A 26,169-nucleotide genomic window follows, 5' to 3' on the forward strand; every position below is an offset into this window, starting at 1 on the left:
AACAAACATTCTTAATATAATTATTATCCAGAGAAAAGCTTGTGTTCTTCAAGGACAAGAAATACAATTAAAAAAAAATGATTTTCTTTCATAAACAATAATTACTTACGAAAAAATAAAATAGAAATGAAGTTTTATATAACTATATAATATTTCTGTGTTAGAAATACTCTTATATATGTATTATCTTAGATTAGAAGTTGATGTATATTAAAAGTGCTTACTAAAAAGTATTAAAATTCATAATTACTAATTAATTGTATTTTCCTTCCTAAAATAATAATAATAATTGATTTTCAAAAAGTTTAAAACATAATTTTGGACTCTATTATTAAGTAGAAAATACAAATATTACGTATTTGTAATAGCTAATTAAATCGCTTGAAAGCACAGCCTATTTTTTTATTTAATTACTAATTTAGTTTTATTTATTTTTCTACTTGTTCAATATTAACTTCTTTGTAACTGAAATAACTGTATACTATTTGTTTTATTCGAAGAGGATGTATTAAAATCTTCCTTCCTCTCATCGCAACCGATCTTTTCTTGTATTTATTCTGTAGAGAAGAAACACAATTTCCCATTGTCATCTCACATCGTTTCCGGTTACCGTCCGCTTCCTCCGTCGGCCAATTTCCGTGTAACAATTGCAAGCGGCCCTACCGTGCCCGGGATGAATCTGCAAATAACATACAAAACACATTATTCAAAAACATATCAAAAGAAATTTTTACTATAACTGTCTTATATATATATATATATATACACACACACACAGTCGTATGAATTTTATTCTCTCACGCGGATCACTTTACAATATGTATAAAATTTTATGACAGTTTTAACATTGCACTCCTGATCGTTTACATTTACGGATATAAATGTAATAAAATTGAGAGACTTTTAAAGTTCTAAACTTCATTTATCATCAAACCTATTTATCCGTACATAAAAAACAATATTAATAATACATAAAAGTGCAAAATTTCTTTTACGTATCATTAAATACTTAGATTAATTTTTTTATCGATTGTTCATTTTAAAATTAATTTAGCGTTAATTTTTTAGAAACTTTTATTCTCCTAAAGAGTACGTTGCAATCTAAAGAGTACGTTGCAGAGAACAAAAGCAACCTTTCCCACGGACCAACGAGATGAGGATAATATATATAACATGTAAATGAGATATAGTTTTGTGCAGACTCAGGCCGACCATTCCTGAGATGTGTAGTTAATTGAACCCAAACCACAAAGTACACTGATATCCGCTGTCTAGTATTCAAATTTGTGAAGAAAATTTAATTTAAAAAAAAAGTTTTAAATACAAACATAACAAAAAACATTTGTTACAAATTTAATAAAAATAATAATTTTTTATGCAATCTTTTGTGTTTTCCTTCAACACTGAAAAATTACCTGTTTCTAAGCCTTTTTTAAAGTTCAGATGATTTATAATAATTACCATAAGATAATAATTTACTAAATTGTGATCAGTCTATTTTTTAAATTCTGTAGTTAAAAGTATATTAAAACTCTAACGTTAACGTTTTGTAATAAGCGTCCGTATAAATGTATTATTAATTGCATTATTTTTCTATTGTACAAGTCACTGGTGCAGAAAAGATTGTACTCGAAAGCTCAGTTCTCAAAATCATATTTGTTTAACAGGTTTTGTTAATTTTATCGGAGGAATAACAGATTTTATCGGAAGAAATTGTCGATGGCCCTGGAGTACAAAATACTACATATTTGGTTAAAAAAACCTCTATATATATATATATATATATATATATATATATATATATATATATATATATATGAATTATATTTCAATATTTTATTTTTTCAAAAATAGTTCAACAACTATTGTTAAAAAAATTTAATAACTATTTTACAATTATTTTGTAAAGTAGTTAGTGGAATACGGAGATGGACTTTATTAATTAAAAAAAAATGTCGGAGTGATCGATTGTGATGAGATATATATATATATATATATATATATATATATATATATATATATATATATATATATACACATACAGAGAGAGAGAATAGAGGGCTGTTTTTTTTTTTTTTTTAAGGAAGAGGAATTTTATTACCGTGCGTGTCTTTTTTAACTAAAATAAAGGTAGAAATATATTTTATTAAAAGTATTTTGGCAAAATTACTCCGACTCCTGTAAAAAGTTTAGTTTCTCTATCTTTTGATTGTTTTAGTTTTAATTTTATCTAAATAATCCTTTATCAAGGAAGGAACAATTTTCAAAAATTAGGATTACAATAACATTCCTCAAACTGCCAAAGTTTGTCAGCAGTTTTCTAATTTCTAATGATACAACATCTTTCTAACTTTTAATGAATTGTATTAGGTTGAAATTTTTTATTCTTTACAAGAGTGGAAATAGTATTCAGTCTTAATCGTAGAGCTATATTTTTAATTGAAATCTCTTTATAATTTTAAAAACAAGAATACACTCAAAAACCGTTTACAAAAAAAAATTTAAAATGTAAAACTAGATGACTTATTTAGAGTCAAACAATCATTGTACATGTCTACACAGTTGTTAATAGAGTATGGAAATTATTAAATAACTTTTGCTAAATAAAATTTAGCAAATGATTTTTCCTCAAAACAATCAATTTTTTCGTTATGAGACCAACGCATCCTAAGTATCCCAGAGTGCCTCCATTGATTGGGGGTAAGTGTAACTTAAACATTTTAAATGGAAAAGATAGGGTTGTGACTTAACATTTTAAAAACCATTGAAAAACAGATTTTGGTCTAAAAATCGTTGTTTCGCCCCAGTGGTATAACCCCGCTGTGTCATTCCGAAAGATCATTTCGAGCTAGGAACATTTGCTAAATTTTTTTATTCTTACATTGTTGAGCGTTATTTAAGACGTTTTGTAAACCGCTTTTGAAACTAGCCATGAAAAAATTAATTGTCCACCGTTCTATTTGGGTTATTTTTAGCCTGACTTTTTTAGTTCAAATTTTTATAATGCCCGTTAGAATGATATGTGACAACCTGTCATTTTCATCCCGGTCAGGCATTTTCACACGCGCCACAAATCATTCATCTCATCCTCTAAAGCGATACCTTACGGTGAGCCCAGAGGTTAAACAAAAAAAACCCTAATTTAAAAAATTTTAAATATTAACTTATCTTTTTTTATATTATTATGAATGTGCAATATTTGTTAACACTGAATAGTTGTTTATTTTTAATAAACAACAGCATTCACATTTATCAGAACTATTTTTGTGTAACTCAACACAATACTTCGGTTTCAAGAAAATACCATGTTGTGCTCCTGTTTCCATCTTTAATAAAATACAGAACTATTAAAAAAATCTTCTTACCAATTTATTTAAAATACAAGTAATATATTTTTTTCGGCAGAAACAATATTACATTATCAGTTAATTTTTATATAATACTTAAATAAAAAATTTAGAAAAATTCCTTAATTTTCTGAATCTCTTTTAACGTGCTCACAAATATATGTTAAAATAATTTCATTAACGCTTTCTTAATTATGAATTATTTTCCAGTTATATTTTTTATATTTAGTGTCCTCATGTATTTACATTAAACTTATTTTTTTTAAATTTTAAATAGTTAACACGGAATTGTGTATTTTGTTATACTGCTTTGAAAAAGATTCCATTGATCTATCTTAAATGCCGGGAGTACCCTTTTTTATTCGTGGAATAACATATCTATCCCTTCATGAATGTGATTATTTTATATTTATATGTTACTAGCGGTTTGGGGCTCGCTTCGCTCGCCTGATCATCTAGCCAGGAAGCTCTGCCCCTGGACTTCTGAGACCCTTTCTTCTTCCTGTTTAGCCGGGAATTACCGTTCAGGTATTACTTCAGAGGATGAGTGAGGATGATATGTATAAATGTAAATTACGTGCAGTCTTTTACAGTCTCAGTTCGACTAATCTTGAGATGTGTGGTTAATTGAAACCCAGCCACCAAAGACATGGATCGTAAATCTTGCTTATTTAGTTATTATTACTTTTTAATTACTGTTGATTGTTCTACTTGTAAATTATAACGGTTTTTACTTTTGTGTAATTTTTTCTACTACCGTTAAGCAGCAAATCTCTTTTTTGTATTAATTTTATTTTCAAAGATTACAAAATGCAATTACACAAAATGTTTTTTTATGGATTGAATATGTACTAATTTGAATAACATTAATCAAATCATTCTATATTTTTTAAAATTATTTTCCATAAAATAAACAAAAAATGTATTAATAGAAATAGTAATTTTTACTTTCTTCTACGAAGTAAAGGAAGTATTGTGATAGCGAAAAATTTCGGTTTTCGGATTTCAACGGAAATATCCATTTTGACCATACCTGAATCGATTTTGACTAGTTTCGGCGTGACCTCTGTACGTACGTACGTACGTATGTATCTCGCATAACTTAAAAACGATTAGCCGTAGGATGTTGAAATTAAGTGAAACCAATGAAAATAAGTACCTCTTATTCCAGAGTTATAGTAAAATAAAATTTTAATTAATGAAATATTTAAATCTTACAAGGGGAAGGCACATCGGTTCGAATCAGACTTCATTTCCCTTTTTTTTAACGTTTTTAAATTTAAATATACTGATTTATTAATAATTATTAACCTCTCATTATAAAAAAAATTACGATAAATAATTATTCAGTTATAACAATTAAAAAAAAAGATAAAATATCAGAAGTTATTAATGAAATAAGATTTTATGTACTTTCATTTAAAAAAAATGTGTATATGTAATTTAATAGGCGTACAAGGAAAGTCATGTGCTGTCCACATCATATCTTTTATTTTATCTCTGATGATAGGATTTAATATTATGCTTCATACAAGTGCTAATGAAATTCAGCAACATCGTTGCTAGCTTTTAAAATTCTTTTGTAGGGATTCCATTTTTTAATTAGAAATATTGCAGTAAAAGAAGATTAACAACATAAAGTAATAAAAGTATTCACTCATTTACCATTAAATAGAATCTAACTTTTTTAACAAAAAAAATTATGGTGTTTATTAGAATGATAACTACGTTCTCACTTTTAAAAGGTATTGATTTAATACTCTGATATTAGATTTTCAATTATTACTCTTCGATAAAGAAGTAAGAAATAGAAGGAAAGATAAATCTCTGTCGATTACTTTCAACATATATAACAGACATACTTTTCAACGGCTTATAACAGACACTTTTCACTTCAACTATTCTCGATTGAGTATTAAGACTATATAAAACATAGATATTGAGATTCGTTATACGTTTTATAGAACACTGATTTATTATGAGAAAACTTTCCATGGTTACTGAAAATTTTAGTGCTTATTAGTTTGTTCACATATTTTTTACATTAATTTTACAATTGACTTCATTAAATTAAAAAGGTATAATGAAAATTATCAATATTTATTTGTAAAAATATTCTGATTTTAAAAACAATTCTGTCTATTTGTCCTTAGAAGAATTGTACGTGGTTATATTTTATTAAAAAATATCAGATTATAAATTCCATTAGTCTTGTATAACTTTTAATAATCGTAAAAAGTTTTATCGGCTGTAATCAATATTTTTTTAAAAAATAATTTATACAAAGAAATATTTTTGATTTAAACCTTTTAAACGATTAAATTAATTATTTAAAACATTTGATTTATTAATAATTAAAGCTATTAAAGCGTAATATCCACATAGATATCAGTAATATTATTACGAGTATATATAATCTTAATTTTTGTATTGTTTATGCAAATCTGTGAAAATATTCTGATGCCGACAGTAAATTATTACTATTCTTTTTGAAATGATGAATTTTGAATTGTAAAGTAAACACATTACAAAAATAATAAAATATTAAACAGGGTCTTCGAAAACCGTTTATAAAATGTAAAAATATATAACTAGATCCGTATTAAAATCTTTTTAACTATTATCACTTAATCGGATAAAGGTATGTATTTTTACAGTCGAGAGAGCAGCAAAATTCTATTTTTATTGTGCTAGATATAAAGAATAATGCAGTCGGTTTTACTATATATTGTAATAAATATTATTTCACTTGCCATATAAAATCGAATTATTTGCTATATACACACTTTATCTTTTATTTAGATGAAATGGTGGTTGCATAAATTGTATCTTTCCATTATTTTATAATGACAGTACAGGTTGTCTGAAATAAAATGTTTTTAAAACGAGACGGTGAAAAGTGCCACGGTAAATAAAAACAGGAATAAATAAAATTATAACTAATGCACAACATTTCTGAATTTAATATTATAAATATTAAGGGATAGATAATTAAATTGGAAGTGACAGAATAACAACAGTGTTGCAAGATTTAAAAAAAGTATATATTTATAAAGATAAAATGCTATTACTATTGTTGGTAGATTCACGCGCTTAAATTTTTGTTCACCAAATCTTGGTTTTTAATTTTGCTTTGCTATTAAGTATTAATAGACAAAAAAAAAACATGTAATTATAAATATCTTTGTGTAAAAAAAAACAAATTTCATTTGAACTGGATTCTAATCCCGTTTAACTCTTTTTTTATTTAAAGAGGAATAAAGTAAGTGTTTATTTCAAAGAAGACCGATAACAATAGCTATCAACCGCCAGAGGAATATATATATATATATATATATATATATTCCTCTGGCAAAAAAAATTATTTTTTAATAATTATTAATTATTATAGAACACTGATTTAAAGTGAAAAAAAAAAAAAATAATTTTTTCCGAACTTTTAAGTATGAAACCCGCAAAAAAAAATTTTTTTTTTTTATATACTATATGTATATATATATATATATATATATATATATATATATACATACAGTATATAAGCTCAAGTATTGAAGAGAGATGTGGAAGGCAATAATAAAAATTAATTTTAATTGAATATGAAAGATGCACTGTAAAAATAGCAGTACAACAAACAATTGGATTTATTAAAGGAAGAAAAATAAAGAAGAAGGTTTCCGAAGAGATGATTGAAAAATAGAAGAGAGAAGAAACTACAAGAAAAGCAGAGATGAAGAAGGCTCTACAGGATAATAATAATGAATGAAAGAAAGTAACCCTAAAAGCAAAAGAAGAATGGCTTGCAGATGAATACTCAGATATACAAGATTTAAAAAAAAGGACAGTTTGAATTAATGAATTTCAAAAAAATAACAGTAACATGGGACATCAAAGAGTACAGGAACGAAAGAGATTGTCTGTATAAGGTGCTGTATAAATATGATGATTAATTAAAAAGCGATAAATAATTATGGTTCTCTTTTATGGGATTACCTGGATTAATAGCCAGGTAATCTTCCCATAGAAAATCAGGTTGAATAGGAAGAGGGTAAGAATAATTAGAATTTATATGAGGAGTAAAAGATAAGAAGAATGGGAAAACTATAGGAATACATGGGGTAACCGTAAACCGATACACGTAAATAAATATCTTGCTGAAGAAGATGAATATCTTACAAGAGGAAGTGACATTGTGCGATATGATCTACAATAGTGGAAGATTGTAAGTAGACTTTCTTAAAGCAACCGTGATTCCAATTCCCAAAAGTATCTTGCATTAAACCATCAAGGTTACAGAACCATTAGTCTAAGTTTCTATTCAGCGAAGTATCTTCTCGATGATTGAGTGAAAAAATTGAGGATATTATTGTAGAAGAACAATATGGATTCAGGATTGGAAGAAAGACAAAGAATATAATTGGACTAATAAGAACTATCGATTTTTCAAATAGGATAAACTAATTGAGATATTAAGAAGTCAAGCTTGGAAAAACAAGATTAATTAAAGGATTATGTCGTAATTAGGAAACAGCTATGAAGATAAAGGATGCTCAAACAAGTTTTACGTAGGAAGAGGAGTAGTGCAAGGATGTTGCCGTCTTTGACCTTCCTTAATATGTAGGTCGAAGATATAATAAAAATGCTCAACAAGAAGATAAAGGAACCAGTATATTTTTCTAGTAATAATTACGTAGAGTTTTCATTAATAATAAGTTTGTTTCACCTCCACACACACAGCCTTATAGTGAACCCATACATACCTTAGCGGACAGAAAGAGTCAGGCACAAGAAATGTTTGAAAAAATTTACACATTTCTGCTGTTCTGCGATACTTGTAAAACTTTAAAAGTAACCTTTGTGTGATTTAGGTATCGTGCGATTACTAACTTTAAACTTATTCTAATAAGTATTGCATTAAAAAGTAATCCCGTACAAGGTAGATTAGGGGTTCTAAAACGGTGTTTCGCGGATCCCTAGGTGTCCGCAGAACAATTTTGACATTAACTTTACATCCCCCAAATTTTCGCTTTTATACAAATTACTCGTTTAATAAAATGCCTACATGGTCAAGACTTCTTGTATTTGTTGTTCCTTAACAAAAAATTAGTAAAAATTTAATTATTTTTATTCAACTGCAAACACGGAAAAATAAATAAGTCACAACAATGCAATTTTTTGCATTGTGACTTGCGCGGCGCGGACTCACGTAGCTATAAGTAGACTGGCGACTCGGGGGAAGATCCGTATTCAACCGTGCTTTCCTTGTAGAACGCTTATCCCCTCCGTGTTACTCCTTGTGCTGTGTGTGCTACACTCGTCTTTCTGACGTGCTTTCAATTGTGATTGTTTACTGTTTACTGCTTCTAGCTACATCGTATTCAATCATCCTGGCTGCATCTGCTACACTCCGCTTTTGCAGCTTGATTTTGACAGGTAAACATGAAACACCATTAAATCCTTTTAAAAAGTATTTTACCCAACTCTGATTGTGAATATTTTACAATATTAATTCGTAATTTTTTATATTATTGTAGTTCTACGTTAATTATTGGTCCCGTAAAATGGATCGTCGGCTGAAAACTGGATCTGCACTGAAACAAAATATCAATGAAAGCGACTCAGATGATGGACCTTGAAATCCATCAAGAAACGTAAAATTAGAAAATATTGTGATGAGTATTTATCATTTGGATTCACGTGTTTATGCAATAAAGATGTGGAAAGACCTGTCTGTTCTTTGTTGCGAAAGTTTGTAAACGAAAGTATGAAACCCGCAAAACTCCGACGTCATTTGCAAACAAAACACAGGAAACACATTAGTAAGTCTATTGATTTTTTTAAATCAAAAAATAACTTGCTTCAAGTCAAAATCTGATGTAAAAGACCGCAACTGGTGGTATCAATAAAAAAACAGTAAAAGCATCTTATGAAGTATCCCTACTATTAGAAAAAGCTGGAAACCCCCATAATATAGCAGAGTAACTAATTCTTCCTGCTACAAAAGTAATAACGAATACAATGCCGAGGGCTAAAGCAACAAAAGATGTAGATTTAATTTCATTATCGAACGATACGGTCAAGAATAGGATTGAAGACATGTCATGTTCTGTAAAAGAGCAGTTAATTTCAAGAGTGCTAAAAAATAAATATTACTCACTACAATTGGATGAGGTACAGACGTCTCTAATAATGCTAATTTGTTAGCATTTATTAGATACGAATTGAATATAAAATACAAGAGGATTTGTTGTTTTGGGATTCAATATCTTCGTGTTCTACAACTGAGACCATATTTAATAGTTTGAATCATTTTATAATCAAAAATGAAATCGAGTGGTCAAAATGTGATGGAATTTGCACTGATGGGGTTCGTGCAATGTCAGGAACAAGAACTGGATTGATTGCTCTTATTAAAGGTATAGCATCTCAGTTCGTTTGGAACCATTGCTGCATACACAGGGAATCATTAGCATCAAAAAATATGTCAACAGATTTGAAAAAAACATTGTATGACGTGTTAAAGTTGTCAATTTCATTAAGGCTTGTCCACTTAATATCCGAATTTTTAAAGTTTTGTGCGAGGAAATGGGAAGTCAACATACACATCTATTATTACACATAGAAGTACTTTGTTTATCATGTGGGAAAGTACTCAATCGCCTTTTTGAGCTGATGAAATACGATTAATTTTAATCGATACGCAATTTGAAGTGAACGGATGTTTTAACGATTTTTCCTGATTAGCTAAGGTTGCTTATTTGACTGATATTTTTATTTATTTGAATGAACTGAAATTTGAGTCTATAAGGTGCAGCTATAAATATATTTAAAGTTGAAGATAAAATAGAAGTGATTATAAAAAAAATTAACTTCTGGTCTAAACGTATTCGCAACTATGTATATGAGTCTTTTCTAACACTCAACGAATTCATAGAAACTTCCAATAAAGAACTCCCTAATGAAACACGGCAGATTTTTTTTTGGACATCTAATGGCTCTAAAAAGCAGCTTTAGGAATTATTTTCCCAGACCTGATTCTGGCAATAACGGGATTAGAGATCCATTCAACATGGAAGTTACTAATGATAAACTTTTATCTATACTAGAACAAGATATTCTCGTGGAATTATCATGCGATACGTCTTGAAACTACAATTCATCAAAATTGAACTCACAAACTTTTGGTTACTTCTCAGATCTGATTACCTTGCACTTGCAAATAAAGTACTCCAACATTTGATTCCGTTTTGCACAACATATTTATGAGAAACAGGCTTTTTCGGTACTGTTATATATGAAATCAAACTATAGAAACAAACTCAATGTAGAAGCGAACCTTAGAATAAAACTTTCCAACACAGAGCCCGACATTGCGGTTCTGGTTTTAAGAAAACAACTGCACCCATCTCATTAGGTAAAAATTATTTACAGAAAAAATTTTAATAAGATCTATTTTGATCAATATTTGACCAAGAAATGTTTGTATGAGTTTAATGTATTATGATTTGTAACTTTTTAAATTCTTTTTGATACTATTTTTATTGATTTCAAGTTTTTTATTCTATATCCTAATAAAAATGTTCATTTCTATAAATGCGCAAGACCATTTATTAAGGTAACCAGCGATACATTTTTAACAATATTTATTATAAAGTAGTGCATATGACATTATTGAGCAAAGATTAAACCTCAAGAACGACGTAAAATGCCTAGGGTTGGAATGAGGTCCGCAAAAAAATTTTGTTCAAGAGGTGGTCCTTGGACTACATAAGTTTAAGAACCCTTGCGGTAGATCATTAAAACCTCCCAGTCAAGTTCTCTCAATTTCTAATGGGTCGTTAAAGATGTATGCGGTCTGGCGTTGTCAGCGTGGTACACGACACACTTTCTGTTAACCAGTTCAGATCGTTTCTTTCGAATTGCTCGATGAAATTGTCGGCAGTACAGATCTGAGTTTATTCTTCTGCCTGGCGGCAGCAGCACGTTATGCAGGATGCCTTTTCAATCCCACCAAACGCGCAGCATAACCGGCTAACCTTCCTGGGCGTCAGTGTGAGCTTCTCCTCGCTTCGATCGCAATCTTGTTAGCACATTGTTGTCCACTTTTCGTTAGTCGTGATCAATCGCTTCAGAAATAGCTCGAATTTGTTACACGTCAGTAGAGTTTCGCAAATAGAGATTCGATCGGGTAAATTTTTCTGAACCGATCATTTGGCACCCAAATGTCGAGCTTATTTTTCTAGACAGCTTTCTCCAAATGATTTAACACTGTTTGGTAATGGATGTTTAGGTCATTGGCATTTCCATTAATGCTTACGTGCCGGTCTTCCTCGACTTTTGCCAGAATATCATTCACTTTTTCTGTGATTGGTCGCCCACTGCTAGAAGTAACTTGGACATCGAAATTTCCATTACGAAAACGACTGAACCTTCTTTGGGCTGTTACTTTTGGTAACGTATCTTGCCCGTAAATGTCACAGATTTCTTCAGGGGCCTGCGCAGCATTTGTGCCTTTATCGAAATAAAATTGTAAAATGTCGCGCACTTTTGCGGAAAGTTTACTCATCATCACTATAGCTTCATTATATATCATCATCATTATGTTCGGCCAGACCCACATACTCACATACCCTCAGACTCGGCCAGACTCATATATCCTGAGATTTGGATCGCTAACGCTATCTCGTGAGCAAGAGGCTCACTATTTTGTAAACTACCTATTAAAAGAGTAGTTACATATTTAAAATCTTTCGCAAACCAGCGAATAATTAGCTCAAGATTTTGGTTGGCTTTAGAAACAATGATTTCTACATGTACATTAGAGTCAAAATGAACTGCAAGATCCTTCACTCTCAAATTATGCAATCACATACGTATATAATAATCCTTCAATTAAACATACATTGCGTCGGCGCTGATGAAAATTCTGATTTTTTTTTATTAACAATCACAATAATAATATCATAGATGTATCAAGTTTTTTGAAATTTTTAAAAATATTACTGGAAAATTTGTTGAAAAACGATTCGCCATTCATTATGACTTTAACTTAAAAGAAATTTAAGAAGATAATTAATTATTTTAAAACTGAATCCGATCTACAAATCAGTCTACCTTTTCTTGAAATTTTTAAATTGTTTTCAAAACAAAATATTTTATTGAGATTATTTCACTATTCATGATTCTATAAAATACTTTAAATGAACCGATCATAAATTTTCTTTCAAAATTTTAAATCGGTATAAATATTTTTTTAATGTGAATACATAAGCTACATTTGCAATACTTTCCCATTCATACCATAAACTAGATATTTAATCGAACTTTAAAAAAAAATGTTTCTGTATAAGCATAGCATTAATTATTCTCAATTACGTAATGGAAACCTTTTAAGTTCTTATTTCTTTTTTCTATAATGCTATTTTGGTACTGTAATATATTTTAAATTTGTAATTTAAGAGATTTAAAATAAATATTATTATAGTGAAAACAAAGAAAATTATGAGATAATTTTGATCTTTTATTTCATCAAACGTTTAGTAATGTAGCAGGTGAAATAAAAGAAAAAAATAAATCCATTTAGATATTAAGATACAAATTCGTTCTGTAAAATAATTTTCTTCTCTTCGAGTCTCATCTATTTTTTACAAAGAATTTTAAGTAAAAGATAAAGGGAACGATATTAAAACAAAAACTGGATTTAATTATAGCTATCCATTACAAGGATTACCTGCAGCTACCGAGCTGCAGGTAATACTTTGTACTTGTTTAAATCAAGTAAATGAAATATTTAAAACTAGTAAATCTGTTAATATAAACTTCTAATAAGGAAGTTCATAAAAATTTTTGAATACAACAATTTTAGCAGAAATGTTTTGAAACAAAAATAGTAACGTAAAAGTGATTTTTGTTTAGTGATTTCTAAATTTTACGATTATACATCTAATAAGTGACAATGCTTAAGTGTTGTAAAATTTATGTAAACTCACAAAAATAAGGTTTTGTTAAAGAAAATTCCGCTTCACGTTTGTAGTTAAAACAAGTATAAGAAAAGTACTCACAAAAGTAATTTACAAAACTAATATTTTTGTGTGTAATAGTATCCTTTTTGAAACAATGGACGTTTTAATCTTTATCATACCGATTACGCCTAATTCAATTAAAATAAATAAATAAATAATAAAACAATTAAACGTTAATATCATGATAAATAAATCGTTTGATAAATTTAGAAGTTTTATTTATTTATTTGTTAATACTGTTTTAGTGGTTTTTGTGTTATTATATTTCTGTCAGCAAAAAAATAGATACGAGTAAAATTAAGAGTCCAATCCTCCTTTGAGATATAGCATTCCTCAATATTTTGCCGACATAAAATCCTTTTTTTTTTAATTTTTACAACAGAATCATATTTGCTTAAATACTTAGTTACTTTAGAATCATACCTCTAAATCAGAAGCTTCCGTATAAAATTTCACGGTTATTTGTCAAACTGCACCCGAAATATAAATAAATATGTCTGTCAAAATAACGCATAGGCATAAGAATGCATACATTGAATAAAAAATGTTATATTACAGTGGCTTTTTTCTTTAGATTCACAGACTTAAAACATCAGGGTAACATTTTTTAATCAACTTCAATATTTTTCCTTTGTTAATTTCTTTAAAAATTTATAGCCTATAAATACTTAAAGCTGCTGATTACTATTTAGCAAAGTTTTGCATTAAATAAGTTAATGCAGAAAGGTTTTTCAATATTTATGTATTATAAAACATTTATTCTTTAATAACACCAAAATATTGGAAAACAATTTACTTCATCTCTCTAACGGTTAGTCAGAAACAAACGTGAAACTATTACATATATATATATTATATATATTGCCTTAATTCAATCTTTTATCAGAGGTGAATTCAAGCCTTTATCAAACAAACTGATCACTACGTTTGTAATTTTGAAGATTTAGTTTGTCTTGTGTTCCTGTAGTAAATGCTTCAGATAATTTAAGCGGATGTTTTTTAATAGAAAATTATACGTCTTCGTTGACGATTTTCAGACGCTATTTATCTTTTTATTGCTTACTAATAGCAATCGTATTATTATAGCGTATTGGTACGTAGCTTGAAAGCATCTCTATTAAAATATATTCTTCAAAATATAACGCTTTATTTAAAAGTAAGATTTATTTCATTAGATAATGGATACTAACAATCTGGATTTCTGAAAAGAATAGATGTCAGTGATGGCATGATCGTCTCTTCATTATCATTTAACAACCCCATAAGGAAGTTCTTTCTTATAGGGAGGTTGCTAATCATCACCACCGTTTCTAGCCTTGATAGGTTGCGTAGCCCAGCGATCATCCGATGCAAATGTTCCATTGAAGATTTCCATCAGCGTTTTTTTTCTGTTATCTTTGTTAATTTTTTCTTCCAATATTTTTTACTTTTAAAACTACTGCGTAGCCGTCTTTTACTGCCTAGCCGGCTCGTAAAATCGCAAAATCTATGCACATTACTGATGTCTAATCAGAAGAAGGTGATGGTCCGATTCAATAATCTATTATACCTAATTATTTCTTGTAGTATTATCGTATCGATTTTGATCTCATATCGTATAGGAGGAGATATGAACACTCAAATTTTGACGAATATTCTTATTAGCGGATCCTATTGACCACAGCTTACAGTTTAGGCCCCGCAGAGATGACACCGATGCAGATGCCCCAAGGGACATCTACATCGGTAAAGTTCACCCCGAGATAGATTTACAAGTTTATGCCTTCAGAATGAAGACAACGGACACCTGCAGCTACCACGTCGCCCTCAAGAACTAAGCTAGAAACCTAACCGCGAAAAGAAGACCCCGCGCCTAGATCCTGCTATAATGAGCCACTTCTGAATGTCTCAGATCGCACTAACAGCCTCAACAATAAACTTCCCACTAAAGTTTAACATCGAAATTTTTGACCTAGTTCCCTTAAGAACCCCGCTTAATACTCTAATGAGTTACTATCTGACTCCGTTCCGGTCTGCCCGGGAGAGGAGAATAAACGCCTGCTCCCGTACAGCGCCATCGCGGAGTCCCGCGTGACATTCACCATCTTTCGCAATTGCCGTCGAGACTCCACTACGTACCACCTGAGCAGCACCCAGAGAAGCCCCGCCGACAGTGATTTTGCTCAAAATGCCCTCGTCGGGATCCTATTGACCGCAAGAAACCATCTTTATTTTTGATAAGCACCATCTTCACATTCAAAGCGAGCAGGAGTTTCACAATCAAACCGATTCCCGGAAAGCCACCAATAGACAGTCTCTTGATAGATGACCTACTGCACAATCCTGACAGTACAGCTAATCACATTAACATTATAGATTGATTACTCTCTATCACTAATCACTTCTACTTTACTGTTAATTCTAAGTTGGAACTCCTTTTCTGTAAATTTTCATAAAAATTCCAAGAAAGTTCCTCTATCAGTAATCATTTATGTTTTTTTTCCCTTGTGAGGGGAGGAATCCCATTTACGGACAGTGTTGGACTCGCTAACAGGTACCGCAAGATCTTGTTAATGTGCGTATGTGTACCTCCGTCCTACCAACTAAACCTCTACCTCACCAACTCCCCTGCAGGTAAGCATCACAGCCCCGTGAGGTACCAGTGACACCCTAACGAGCCTCACCATCTACCGGCAGTATATCCGGCATGACAGCTCGGCCCGCCGGTTGGATCTTGTTTTTGCGTCTTGCTTCTAACCTCTACAATGGGGTCGCCAGGTCCAGCTACGCCGTCCCTGGTCCCCTCACCCAGAAGCCTGGTCACGGTCTTAATTGCCCGCCTCTAATCAGGCCTTCCGAGAGGGACCCAACCGGGTCTCGATCTTAACAGTACAGCGGGAGGATGACAGAGTCCCTGTGCCTCATCATCGTCGACCATCCAGGTAAGCCCGGACGAATGATGGCCCCGCAGGAGGCTGTCCGTCACCCCCTCGCCAACATTTATTTTTTGCGTCATCATATATCTTATACTGTCTGTATTACACTTTACTCTAACTGACCAGCGAATTTCCAGTCGCCTATTTTCTGCCAAATACTAGTTGGTCCTTACCTATCTAGATTTGTACTAATTGGCGGAGCATTTTCCATGTACTAATGAAAATTTTAAGAATATTTCACAGTAGTCCATTTCTATTGCCTGCGGAACTTTAAAATTGAAGATTGGATTTGTAAGTAACTTCTCGATCTCTGCTAACAATATTTCCTACTAAAATCTGGGACTAGACGTACAGAACATAGTTAACGGTATCAGGGAATCAAAATTCGGTAAAGTGCCTATCTGCCATCAGGCAGAAAATACTCAAGTCTGAAACTCCCGTGTGCTGACTATAACTGTGTGGTACATACGGGTATATTAAAAGAAACTCACTTGATTGAATATATACCAACTATAGGAAAAATATCGTGCTTTATTGGCTTCACGTTTCCAAAAACCAGAAAGGCTGTATCCCTCGAAATAGTTCTGCAGTTCCCGATAACAGCTTCAACAACAAAAACAACTTCGGAGCTCACAACAACATGATTCGATAAAGATAAAATTATAATAAATAAAATTTAATTAACGATATCTTTGGTAAAACAGATTCTAACGTACATGCCTGTTATAATGAACGCCCCAGGTTGGATTTTCCATTAACGATTAGAAAAATGTAAGTTTAATCAACTCAGTATTGTCGTTAATGAATCTATTAGTTGATTTAACAGAAAATTAAATAGATAAAAAAATAATTCAATTATAACGTGGATTAATGAAATCAGAGTAGAAAAAAATTACCGTTTGAATGATATCGTAAAACATTTTACTATTTTATTTTAAAAAAAGAAAAGAAATGAAAATAGGGTAATTTATATGTTGTACCTCTTAAACGACTAAAAAAGTAAATTTTTTTTCATAAAAAATTAAAAGAGAGCGGAAAAGTCGCTTGAATAGAGTTCTGTTTAAAAAAAACTTTTTTCCTTATAAAAGGTTAGGGTTTTAAATCCAAGCCGTTTGTCTATTTTTAAGGACGCGTAGCCAGCACCGTCACATGGTTTTCAGATTGTTCTGCACCATTGTTTTTTCTTCTTTTAATATAAAAAAGGAAACGTTACGATCAATATAACCACAACCGTTTCAAGTTGTATATTATTTGTTTTTTTCTTCTTTTCTCTCTCTTTTAATGACTTTTTTCTGCAGAAAAAATGATTTTTTATTTTTACAATAGCTTTAAAAATAATGTAGTATTATATTTGATTCGGTATTCTTTTGAATTAAATTATTATAAGTTAGTAAAATTTATCTTTTGTAGTTATTTTTTTAAAAATATTACTGTATAACTAATATTTTTTATGTTTGAGAAATATTTAAGAAAGTTCAATTTTTAGCCTATAATTTTGTTACTACTTAAATAAGTATTCATATGGTGAGGGAGATGTGAAAATTAAAATAATTTCATTTCATAAACACTGTTTTTATTTAATGAAAAAGAAGAGAAATCTGTAACTTCTACAGGAATCGAACACTGTTCTTTTAGTATTGGGGCCGTAATTCATAATTGACTTCTAATTTGTTTTTCGTTAGAAAGAATTAGAAGAATTGGTTTTACTCGATAGGCACAAGTAGACATCGTTTCAGTAGTGTAAGTTAACGGATCGATTCGTAGGCACCCTCTAATGACGCTAGTTCCATCATCCGGGTTTTTTTTTAACATGAACACGGCAAAGTCCAGTAAATAACCACAAAACCAATTTCGATGAATAAAATCAAGTTTAAAAAAAGGAAAAGATGGTGAAAAAGGACCTGATATATTTATTAAGAGGATTAAAACCCCAATCGCTGCAGATAAGAGGCAGATTACAGGCAGCGGATACCTATTCCGTTCTTAATTTCTCGGATTCGGAGACCACACATCACTCATTAACGACTTTGCCTTTGTCACCTTAAATATATGCTGCAACCAACAAGACGTTTTCTCATAAAATTTGAGAATGTGTTCAAAAGAGCTAAAGGAACAGTTATTTCCGTCCCCGCAATGTATTGCTAATGGTTATATCCGAATAAGAAATCGTTAAGCTAGACTCCCACTAGATTGTAAACCAGTATATAACCTTAAGTACATAACTAAACGGTTTCCATGATGTCTCGGTTAATTTTAAAATTAGGTTTAAATTTTATACTTTTGTATTTTGGAACGATTTCGATGCAATCGATTATTGTAGCGTAGTGCGAAGCAGATTTATGTATGATGGGACGCAAAAAAAAAAAAACGGGAACTTTTGAAATCTGCAACAAAATAATCTATTAATAGAAACCTGACCATTACAATAAAAAAAAAAATACATAAAAATATAAACTATCAAATTATCAAAATACCTAATATCAGTTTTGAAAATTATGTCAGTTGCGTCCTCCACTACATATGAACTCTGCCAATCTGCCGTTGAGGTTTCCCACTGCCGTTGCAACATCTCAGTGGGATGCCACGGATTTCGTCTTGAATTGTACTTGTCTCAATTCACCCAGTGCCTTTGGTCTTACAGAAAACGCTCTTAAGGTATATCACAAGAAAAAATCACGAACTGACAAATCCGTGATCTTAGGGGCCAGGGAATGTCAACGAATCTTGAAACACAGTCACTAAATAGTTCTCGCACAGCTATCATTAATTGCCTCGCAATGTGTGACATCGCACCATCCTGTTGAAACCACACTTCGTGCTGGTGTGGAAAATTTTTCAATGCAGATGTAACAAAAGATTTCAGCTTGTGAATATACCGATCCGAAGTGACAATCGTCGTGATCCGCTCCTCATTTTCGAAAAAGTATGGTCCAATGATTCCATGTGACGAAACTGCATACCATACCGTTACCTTTCTCCTGTGTAAAGGGCGTTCATGAATTTCATTGGGGTTGCTGTCTGCCCAGTAACGATAGTTCTGCTTATTCACGTAACCTATGATATGGAAATATCCTCATCTGACATCCACAGTTTGTTGTGAATTCGTTGTCCTCGTTAATGTTTGTCATAATTTTTTGACAGAAATCAAAGCAAGTGGAACTGGTGTAACTTGTAAGGATGAATTTTTAAGTCGAAATGAAGAATTCAGCAAACAGTCTCTCGGGGCATTCCGACTACAGCGGCTTGTTTACGAATTGAACGCCGCGAGCTCTGTAGGACTGAAACGTATGTAGACTCAATGTTGTGTGGAGTACGAGCACTTGATCGTCCTGTCAGATTCTTTATTGTAGCCGATCCAGTCCTTTGAAAGTTTTTAATCCACGTTTTTATGGCATATTTTGTCGGAACACGTCCTAAATTGTAATGCCGTCGAAACACTCTCTGTGCACCTTCCAAATTATTATTGGTTTTGTAAGAATACATTTATATAGCAAAAGCACGCTGTTGACCATTCCACTGCTCTATGATGACTGAGTAGCAAGGTTGCTTCTGCATAAAGTAGTGCTTCCAACGGTACATACTGTCACTACGCATTTCAGAAGTTCCCGTGCCACCTTATATAAATATCAATACATATATAATATTGAAAATTGATAATTACATGTTAAACGATATGATATGGTACAACATTATGTAACGTAGTATCGCGAATTTGTCCGGTTTGACAAACCAAACCTAAAAATATTAAGATTATCCTTCAAAAAATGCAAAAATTCTTATAGCCAAACCGGTTATACGAAATTTTGCTGTTCTGTGTTTCCGATTACGGTTCATCATTTTTACAACGGAATACTCTGTTATTTAAGACCATATCACCTTCTCGTTCCGGGCAGTTACGTGTTTTCGGGATTTCCTCTGTTCTTTCAAAAATTTATCCAGTTTTTCTTCTGCTTGTGTAATGATAATAAAACAAAAATATTTTTGACTCACGACAAGCATAAGCACGAAACCCACCGGGTTGATCTAGTGATGAACTCGATTTCGCAAATCAGTTGATTTCGAAGTCGAGAGTTCTAAAGTTCAAATTCTAGCTAAGACAGTTACTTTTACACGGATTTGAGTACTAGATCGTGAATACCAGTGTTTAGTGGTTGGGTTTAAATTGACTACACATCTCAGGAATGGTCGACCTGAGACTGTACAAGACTACACTTTACTTACATTCATACATATCATCCTCTGAAGTAATACCTTACGGTGGTACCGAAGGCTAAACAGTAAAAGAAAGATGCATAAGCACGATCATAATTAGAACACAGAGCCATGACTGGCAGTTGAATAATAATCGCAGTGTGAAAGCCGTGTGCTGTGTGTGTAACATATCAGTGCTTATGTGTTATCTTATCAATGATAAGATGATAAATCATCTTATCATTGATAAAATAATGGTCCACAATCAAAGAACATTAACAATATTATTTCGTCTTTCCGAACTTTAAACAACCTTTAAATATACTTAATCTTATTTGAGCTATTTTTATGGTAATTTACAATATTATATTTTGAGATATTAAGGAAAATTTTATTAGGATGTTATATGATATTTTCTAATGTAGAATTCAAATTCGTGGTTAAATATGAATGTTCTATTTTAAAAAAGACCTTCCGGTAGGAATCCGGTTGATATTATCAGCAATTGATAGGGCATACCCAATTTACTTAACATGGAGCCATGAGTTCTCGAAAAAAAACAGATTTTTTCGTTTTAAATTGGGTGGACAGGTGGTTTTGGACACCGATATATATATATATATATATATATATATACTAGCTCTACCCGCCACGCTTCGCTGTGGCACATTGTGGTTGCATGGATGAGAAATGAGAAACAAAACAAAGCATACGTTTCATAGAAGTTTGTATTACAAGTATTTTGCAATACTTGTGGATATACAATATTTCTTGTTTTTCCACTGTCTGCGTAGATATAAAGGCTATCTGGTTTGCCGACTCGGGAACACGCAACATACAGTTGCCCATGTGAGAAGCAATCCGCATCTAAATCTAAACCACACAATTCTAAAGATTGACCTTGAGTTTTATTGTTTGTGATTGCAAATGCCAATCAAATTGGGAATTGCAATCTTTTAAATTAAAATGGTGTATCGGTCGGGATTATGGGTATTCGAGGAATGAGGACATCTTCACCTTTGAAAGGCCCCGTTAAAATCGTTGCTTCCACTACGTTATTCATCAATTTCTTAGCTGCAAGTCGCGTGCCGTTGCAGAGTTTTGGCTGATTAATATTCCGCAACAGGATAATTGGCATTTTTTTATCGAACCGTTGCTAGAATCAATCTAATGAGGAATGTTTTCCCAGTTCCTCCTGGCGCATCCAAGAAGAAGGTCCCCCCAACTCCGTCATTTATCATTTGCATTATGCGATTATAAATACCTTTCTGTTCACGCGTTAATCTGGGGATGTTTGATTGGACATATGACTGAAGATCACCAATGTTGTAACTCTGTTCACGGCGTAAATCCACATCAAATGAAGCAATCGCAGCTCGGGTGGGTGCTGGCATTCCCAATCGACTAAGAACATTATTTGCAATAGCTAAGGACTTCTCTTCAATATTTATCAATGCTTCGTTGTAAATGCCTTCTGTAAATTCCATGGTCATATTAGTATTTTCCAGGCATACTCTATGCAAAATATCCTCAGCCATATGCGATTGATATCTTTCCCATAACTCTGTGGGAGATGAAGGGAAGCAAGCGGTCAATATAAATGTGAATAATGCGCGAATTTGGTTTGGATGTGGAGTGTTGCACGCGTCATTAATACATATATCCCACTGTTAATCGTTTTCTAATAAATTCAGAGCTTGGTGAAAGGCGCAGCTCAATCACGACACGATCACACAAAAGTACCTCGATTAAAGTGAATATTTAATTCAGATTGTATAATAATATGAATCAGATGCAAGTGGATACGTTTCTTTTTTTTTTGTTAATAAACAATGTAATTGGGAACAGGTATTGTATCACATGTGACTGCGGTTGTCGTTAGCTAGAGTGGCGAGTGATCCCCTCGCTTCCGGCAGATGGTGCGGTCACTGGTACACAGCTGACCGTTAAAAAAACTGTTTTCTCGCGGTCGCGGGTATGTGACTGATGCGAAAAATAGATAAAAACATTCTTTGATGCGGGTTATATATCGTGCTAAAATTTGAGCTCAATCGTTGCAGAACATTTTGAGTTTTTGAAGCGTACAAAAACGAACTTAACATTTTTATATATAAAGATTTGTGGGCTGCGAAAAAAAGCCCTTAAGTCGTGCGAAAAAACACATAATTTTAAATGCTTACAAAAGCAGAGTAATGCTTACAAATTACAGAATAATCAAACGGCGTTGATTTCAGATGTTAATAAACTGCTAACGTAAGTAGAAGTTGTGCTGCTTCAGTGTACAACCTGATTCTCGAGTATGAATCTATTAATGAATTACGGTCTCCAAAGAAAACAAAACCCCGTAGGTCAATTGAGAAAAAGGTGAGATTTTGATAAAAACGCGATTCGTAAAAAAATTACACGAATTTGAATTATTTAGAAATAGTTTACAGGTGTATTATGTCCTTTGGAAGAGAATTCGGTTATTGTTTTCGACAACGCTTCTTATCATTAAACGAAAAGAATTCCAGCCGTGTTATAGAAAAACAATGATATCAAAATGTGGCTTACTTAAAAAGGAATAATTTTTGAAGAGGTTTAAGTTAATGTTCAATCATTGCAAAGGGTTTCGCGTATTAAAAGTAATTATACTCCATATAAAATTGGTTTGACACACAACGCCATATTGGTAAGTCGTGTTTTTATTCGGCTCCTAACGAATATGTTTGCCGGCCTGCGTGGAGCGAGTGGTAACGTCTCGGACTTTAATCCGGTGGTTCCGAGTTGGAGTCCCGGTCAGGCATGACATTTTCATACGCTATAAATCATTCATAACATCATCTGAAGCAATGCATAACGGTAGTTTCGGAGGTTAGAAAAAACAAAAAAAAAACGAATATTTAGTTGTTTGGTTTCAGTGTTACTATTTGTGAATTTTGTTCTTTGGTTTTACATAGCAAAGAACGCTAAATGACCAAAAAACGATTGTTTGGTCATATATATGTAAAAAAATAACCTAACAAAGGATTTTTTGGTCATTATGTAGGGTTATTATTTTCTTTGTATTTGTTTATTTTGACTTTTTTTGTTTGCATAGTCTTAAGTCTATCTGGGCTATAAGAAAGTTGGGTGTTTTAATTTATTTACTGTAAGTCATCCTTGGTGGCTTTTCTTTTTGTTTTGGTGTTTTTTTAAAAATAAAATACAGATGTTTTAGCTGTTAAATATATAATTCAAAGATGATTTTGTTACTTAATCAGTTGTGATTTTGTTTACATTGGCAACGGCCATACGGGCTCTTTGTGATTGGTCGTTGTGTTTGACAGCGGCCATCTTGCATTGATCTGATTGGTTTTCCTTTGTTTACATTACCATCTGATTTATTAGCCTCTTATTTATTAAAAATCTGTACAAATAAAAAATAGATAGATAGATTTATTAAAAATAGATGAAAACAATCTTTGATGCGGGTTATATATCGTGCTAAAACTTTTTTTAACGTGTTTTTTTTATTTTTATTAATAAAATACAGATGTTTTAGCTGTTAAATATAATTCAAAGAAATTTGGTCGTTGTGTTTGACAGCGGCCATCTTGCATTGATCTGATTGGTTTTCATTTGTTTACATTTCCAAATTAAAAATGTACAAATTAAAAATAAATACATAGATTTATTAAAAATATATAAAAACAATCTTTGATGCGGGTTATATATCGTGCTATAATTTGAGCTCAATTGGTGCAGAACATTTTGAGTTTTTGAAGCCGTACACAAACGAACTTAACATTTATATATATATATATATATATATATATAACTTTTATAATTGTATGAACGAAAAAAAAAATTCAAATAAAAAATAAATGAATATAGTTTATAGTCCATAGATTTCCATAAATTAAATACTTCTGTATTACCAAATAACAATTTAAAAAATTTCATTACCCTCATTAACGTTTTGTGAATATTTCTGCTTGAATCATTTTGATGATTGTGTTTACGTAAAATCATTATGATGTATTAAGGGATTTTGATACAATTAATTAAAATTATGAACATAAAGATTTTCTGTAATAAATTAACTTACCTTATAAATTAAATAATTAAGTTAAAAACTAATGTAATCTTTTTTAACTTTTTTTTTTAATATAACTTCAGTTAGCTGTTGAGAAGTAACATGCACCCTGTATTTTCTTCTATGGTAGATGAATAAACACTAAATGGAATTACTTTGGTAACACTAACACAACAGTAGGGAGCTAAATGTTCTTTACTCCGACATAAAGTACACTACGCTTCTCAGCTGCTACCATTAAAAATATAGCGACACAATTAATTTTACAATACTACTCTTTCACAACAGTAGGAGTGTGCGTTAACTAATTACAGAAGTGTTTTTAATTTATATAATTCTAATTCCAATTATCTTTATCACTACAACAACATATATTCTACATGTGATTATGGATGGCAGCTATAAATATATCAATTAATTACTCGTATTATATTACTGCAACTACAATTAAGGAATAACAACTGTAGATTACCCAACTAATATCAATCGACATAACTATGTGATACGTTTTTTCCAATTGTGCAGTTCTTGAAATTATTTCTAAATAATCTACAGAAATGTTCTGATTGTTAGATTTACCACTGGATACCAATGGATACCTGGTTCCAATGGATACTTCTTTTTCCTTAAACTCTATTGATATCTAGAAAATTACGTAATCGAAAAAGTAGACCCACCATGTCACACTGTACTCTTGCTTGGAAGAATTCATATAAACATCGAATTAAGTCAGTAACGATGTAAAATTACTCTTGAACATTTGTTTCATTAACATTTTGGGATTGAGCTTGCCGACGGTAACCCGCACTTTTCTCTACTGACTTACCCATTTTATATATATAGATATAACGGTGACAAACAATCAGTTAAATCCAGAAACCAGTTTTCAAGATTGAAGTAGCCATCCAAGAAACAAAAGCGCTTAGGTAGATCAGATATTTGGAATCTAGAAAGATAGTTAATCACCAGGGAAGAAATCCTTCGCACAAGTAGCGGTGAGCAACGCTTAAAACATATCATCAACGCGTAGATAATTTGATAAAGCAGGTAACACCTGTTGTTCTCTCAGATTTTGATAAATTTTTGAAACCACACAGATAAAATACACTAGCGATTAAAATGACAACTCCATCGAGTAGCAGAATTGAGAATCCAAAAACACCAGACAGTGAAGAAAGATAGATGTATCTAAAGGCAATTTGGTCACTGGCCTAAATCGTTATAATTAAATTAGCACAGTCAAATGATAAACAACTGGAAGCTGATGGAAAGGCAACAATGATTCCTCCAGGATCTAAACAAATTGAGGTACATCTTAGCGAATAAAATCCATGGATTCACCCGACGTTGAAGGCCTGTATAGCCAGGAAATGAACGGTGTAACGCCCGAGAATTTTGTGATTTCGGACAAATGGAGTGACACCACCTCACTCGGATCGGCGGGTGAAGCTTGACGGGGGACTTCTGTAAAAGGAAAAGGGAAAGCCGCTTTCCTTTAAGCGATTAAGTTTGGTTCATCATTAAAAATTATTTAATTTTATGAATATGTACGAGTAGAAACGAAGGTGGAGAAACGAGAATATGGAAGAAACGAGAAGTATGTGTAAGAATAGCATACATTAAGGAATAATAACTTAATA

At 31.6% G+C, this 26,169-nt stretch overlaps 1 protein-coding gene across 1 annotated transcript in view; it reads right to left on the reverse strand.

Moving 5' to 3' along the window:
- Nucleotides 1-293: 293 nt before the first annotated feature.
- LOC142326697 (potassium channel, subfamily K, member 13-like) overlaps nucleotides 294-26,169 on the reverse strand; it is a 373,350-nt gene continuing 347,474 nt past the window's right edge. Inside the window, exon 8 of the mRNA XM_075369323.1 lies at nucleotides 294-679. Coding sequence (XP_075225438.1) covers nucleotides 607-679 — 73 coding nt within the window. The 3' untranslated portion in view covers nucleotides 294-606. The remainder of the gene's footprint in view (nucleotides 680-26,169) is intronic.

The sequence above is a fragment of the Lycorma delicatula genome, chromosome 6 (genome assembly GCF_047948215.1).
Source record: "Lycorma delicatula isolate Av1 chromosome 6, ASM4794821v1, whole genome shotgun sequence".
NCBI classification, from domain to species: domain Eukaryota; kingdom Metazoa; phylum Arthropoda; class Insecta; order Hemiptera; family Fulgoridae; genus Lycorma; species Lycorma delicatula.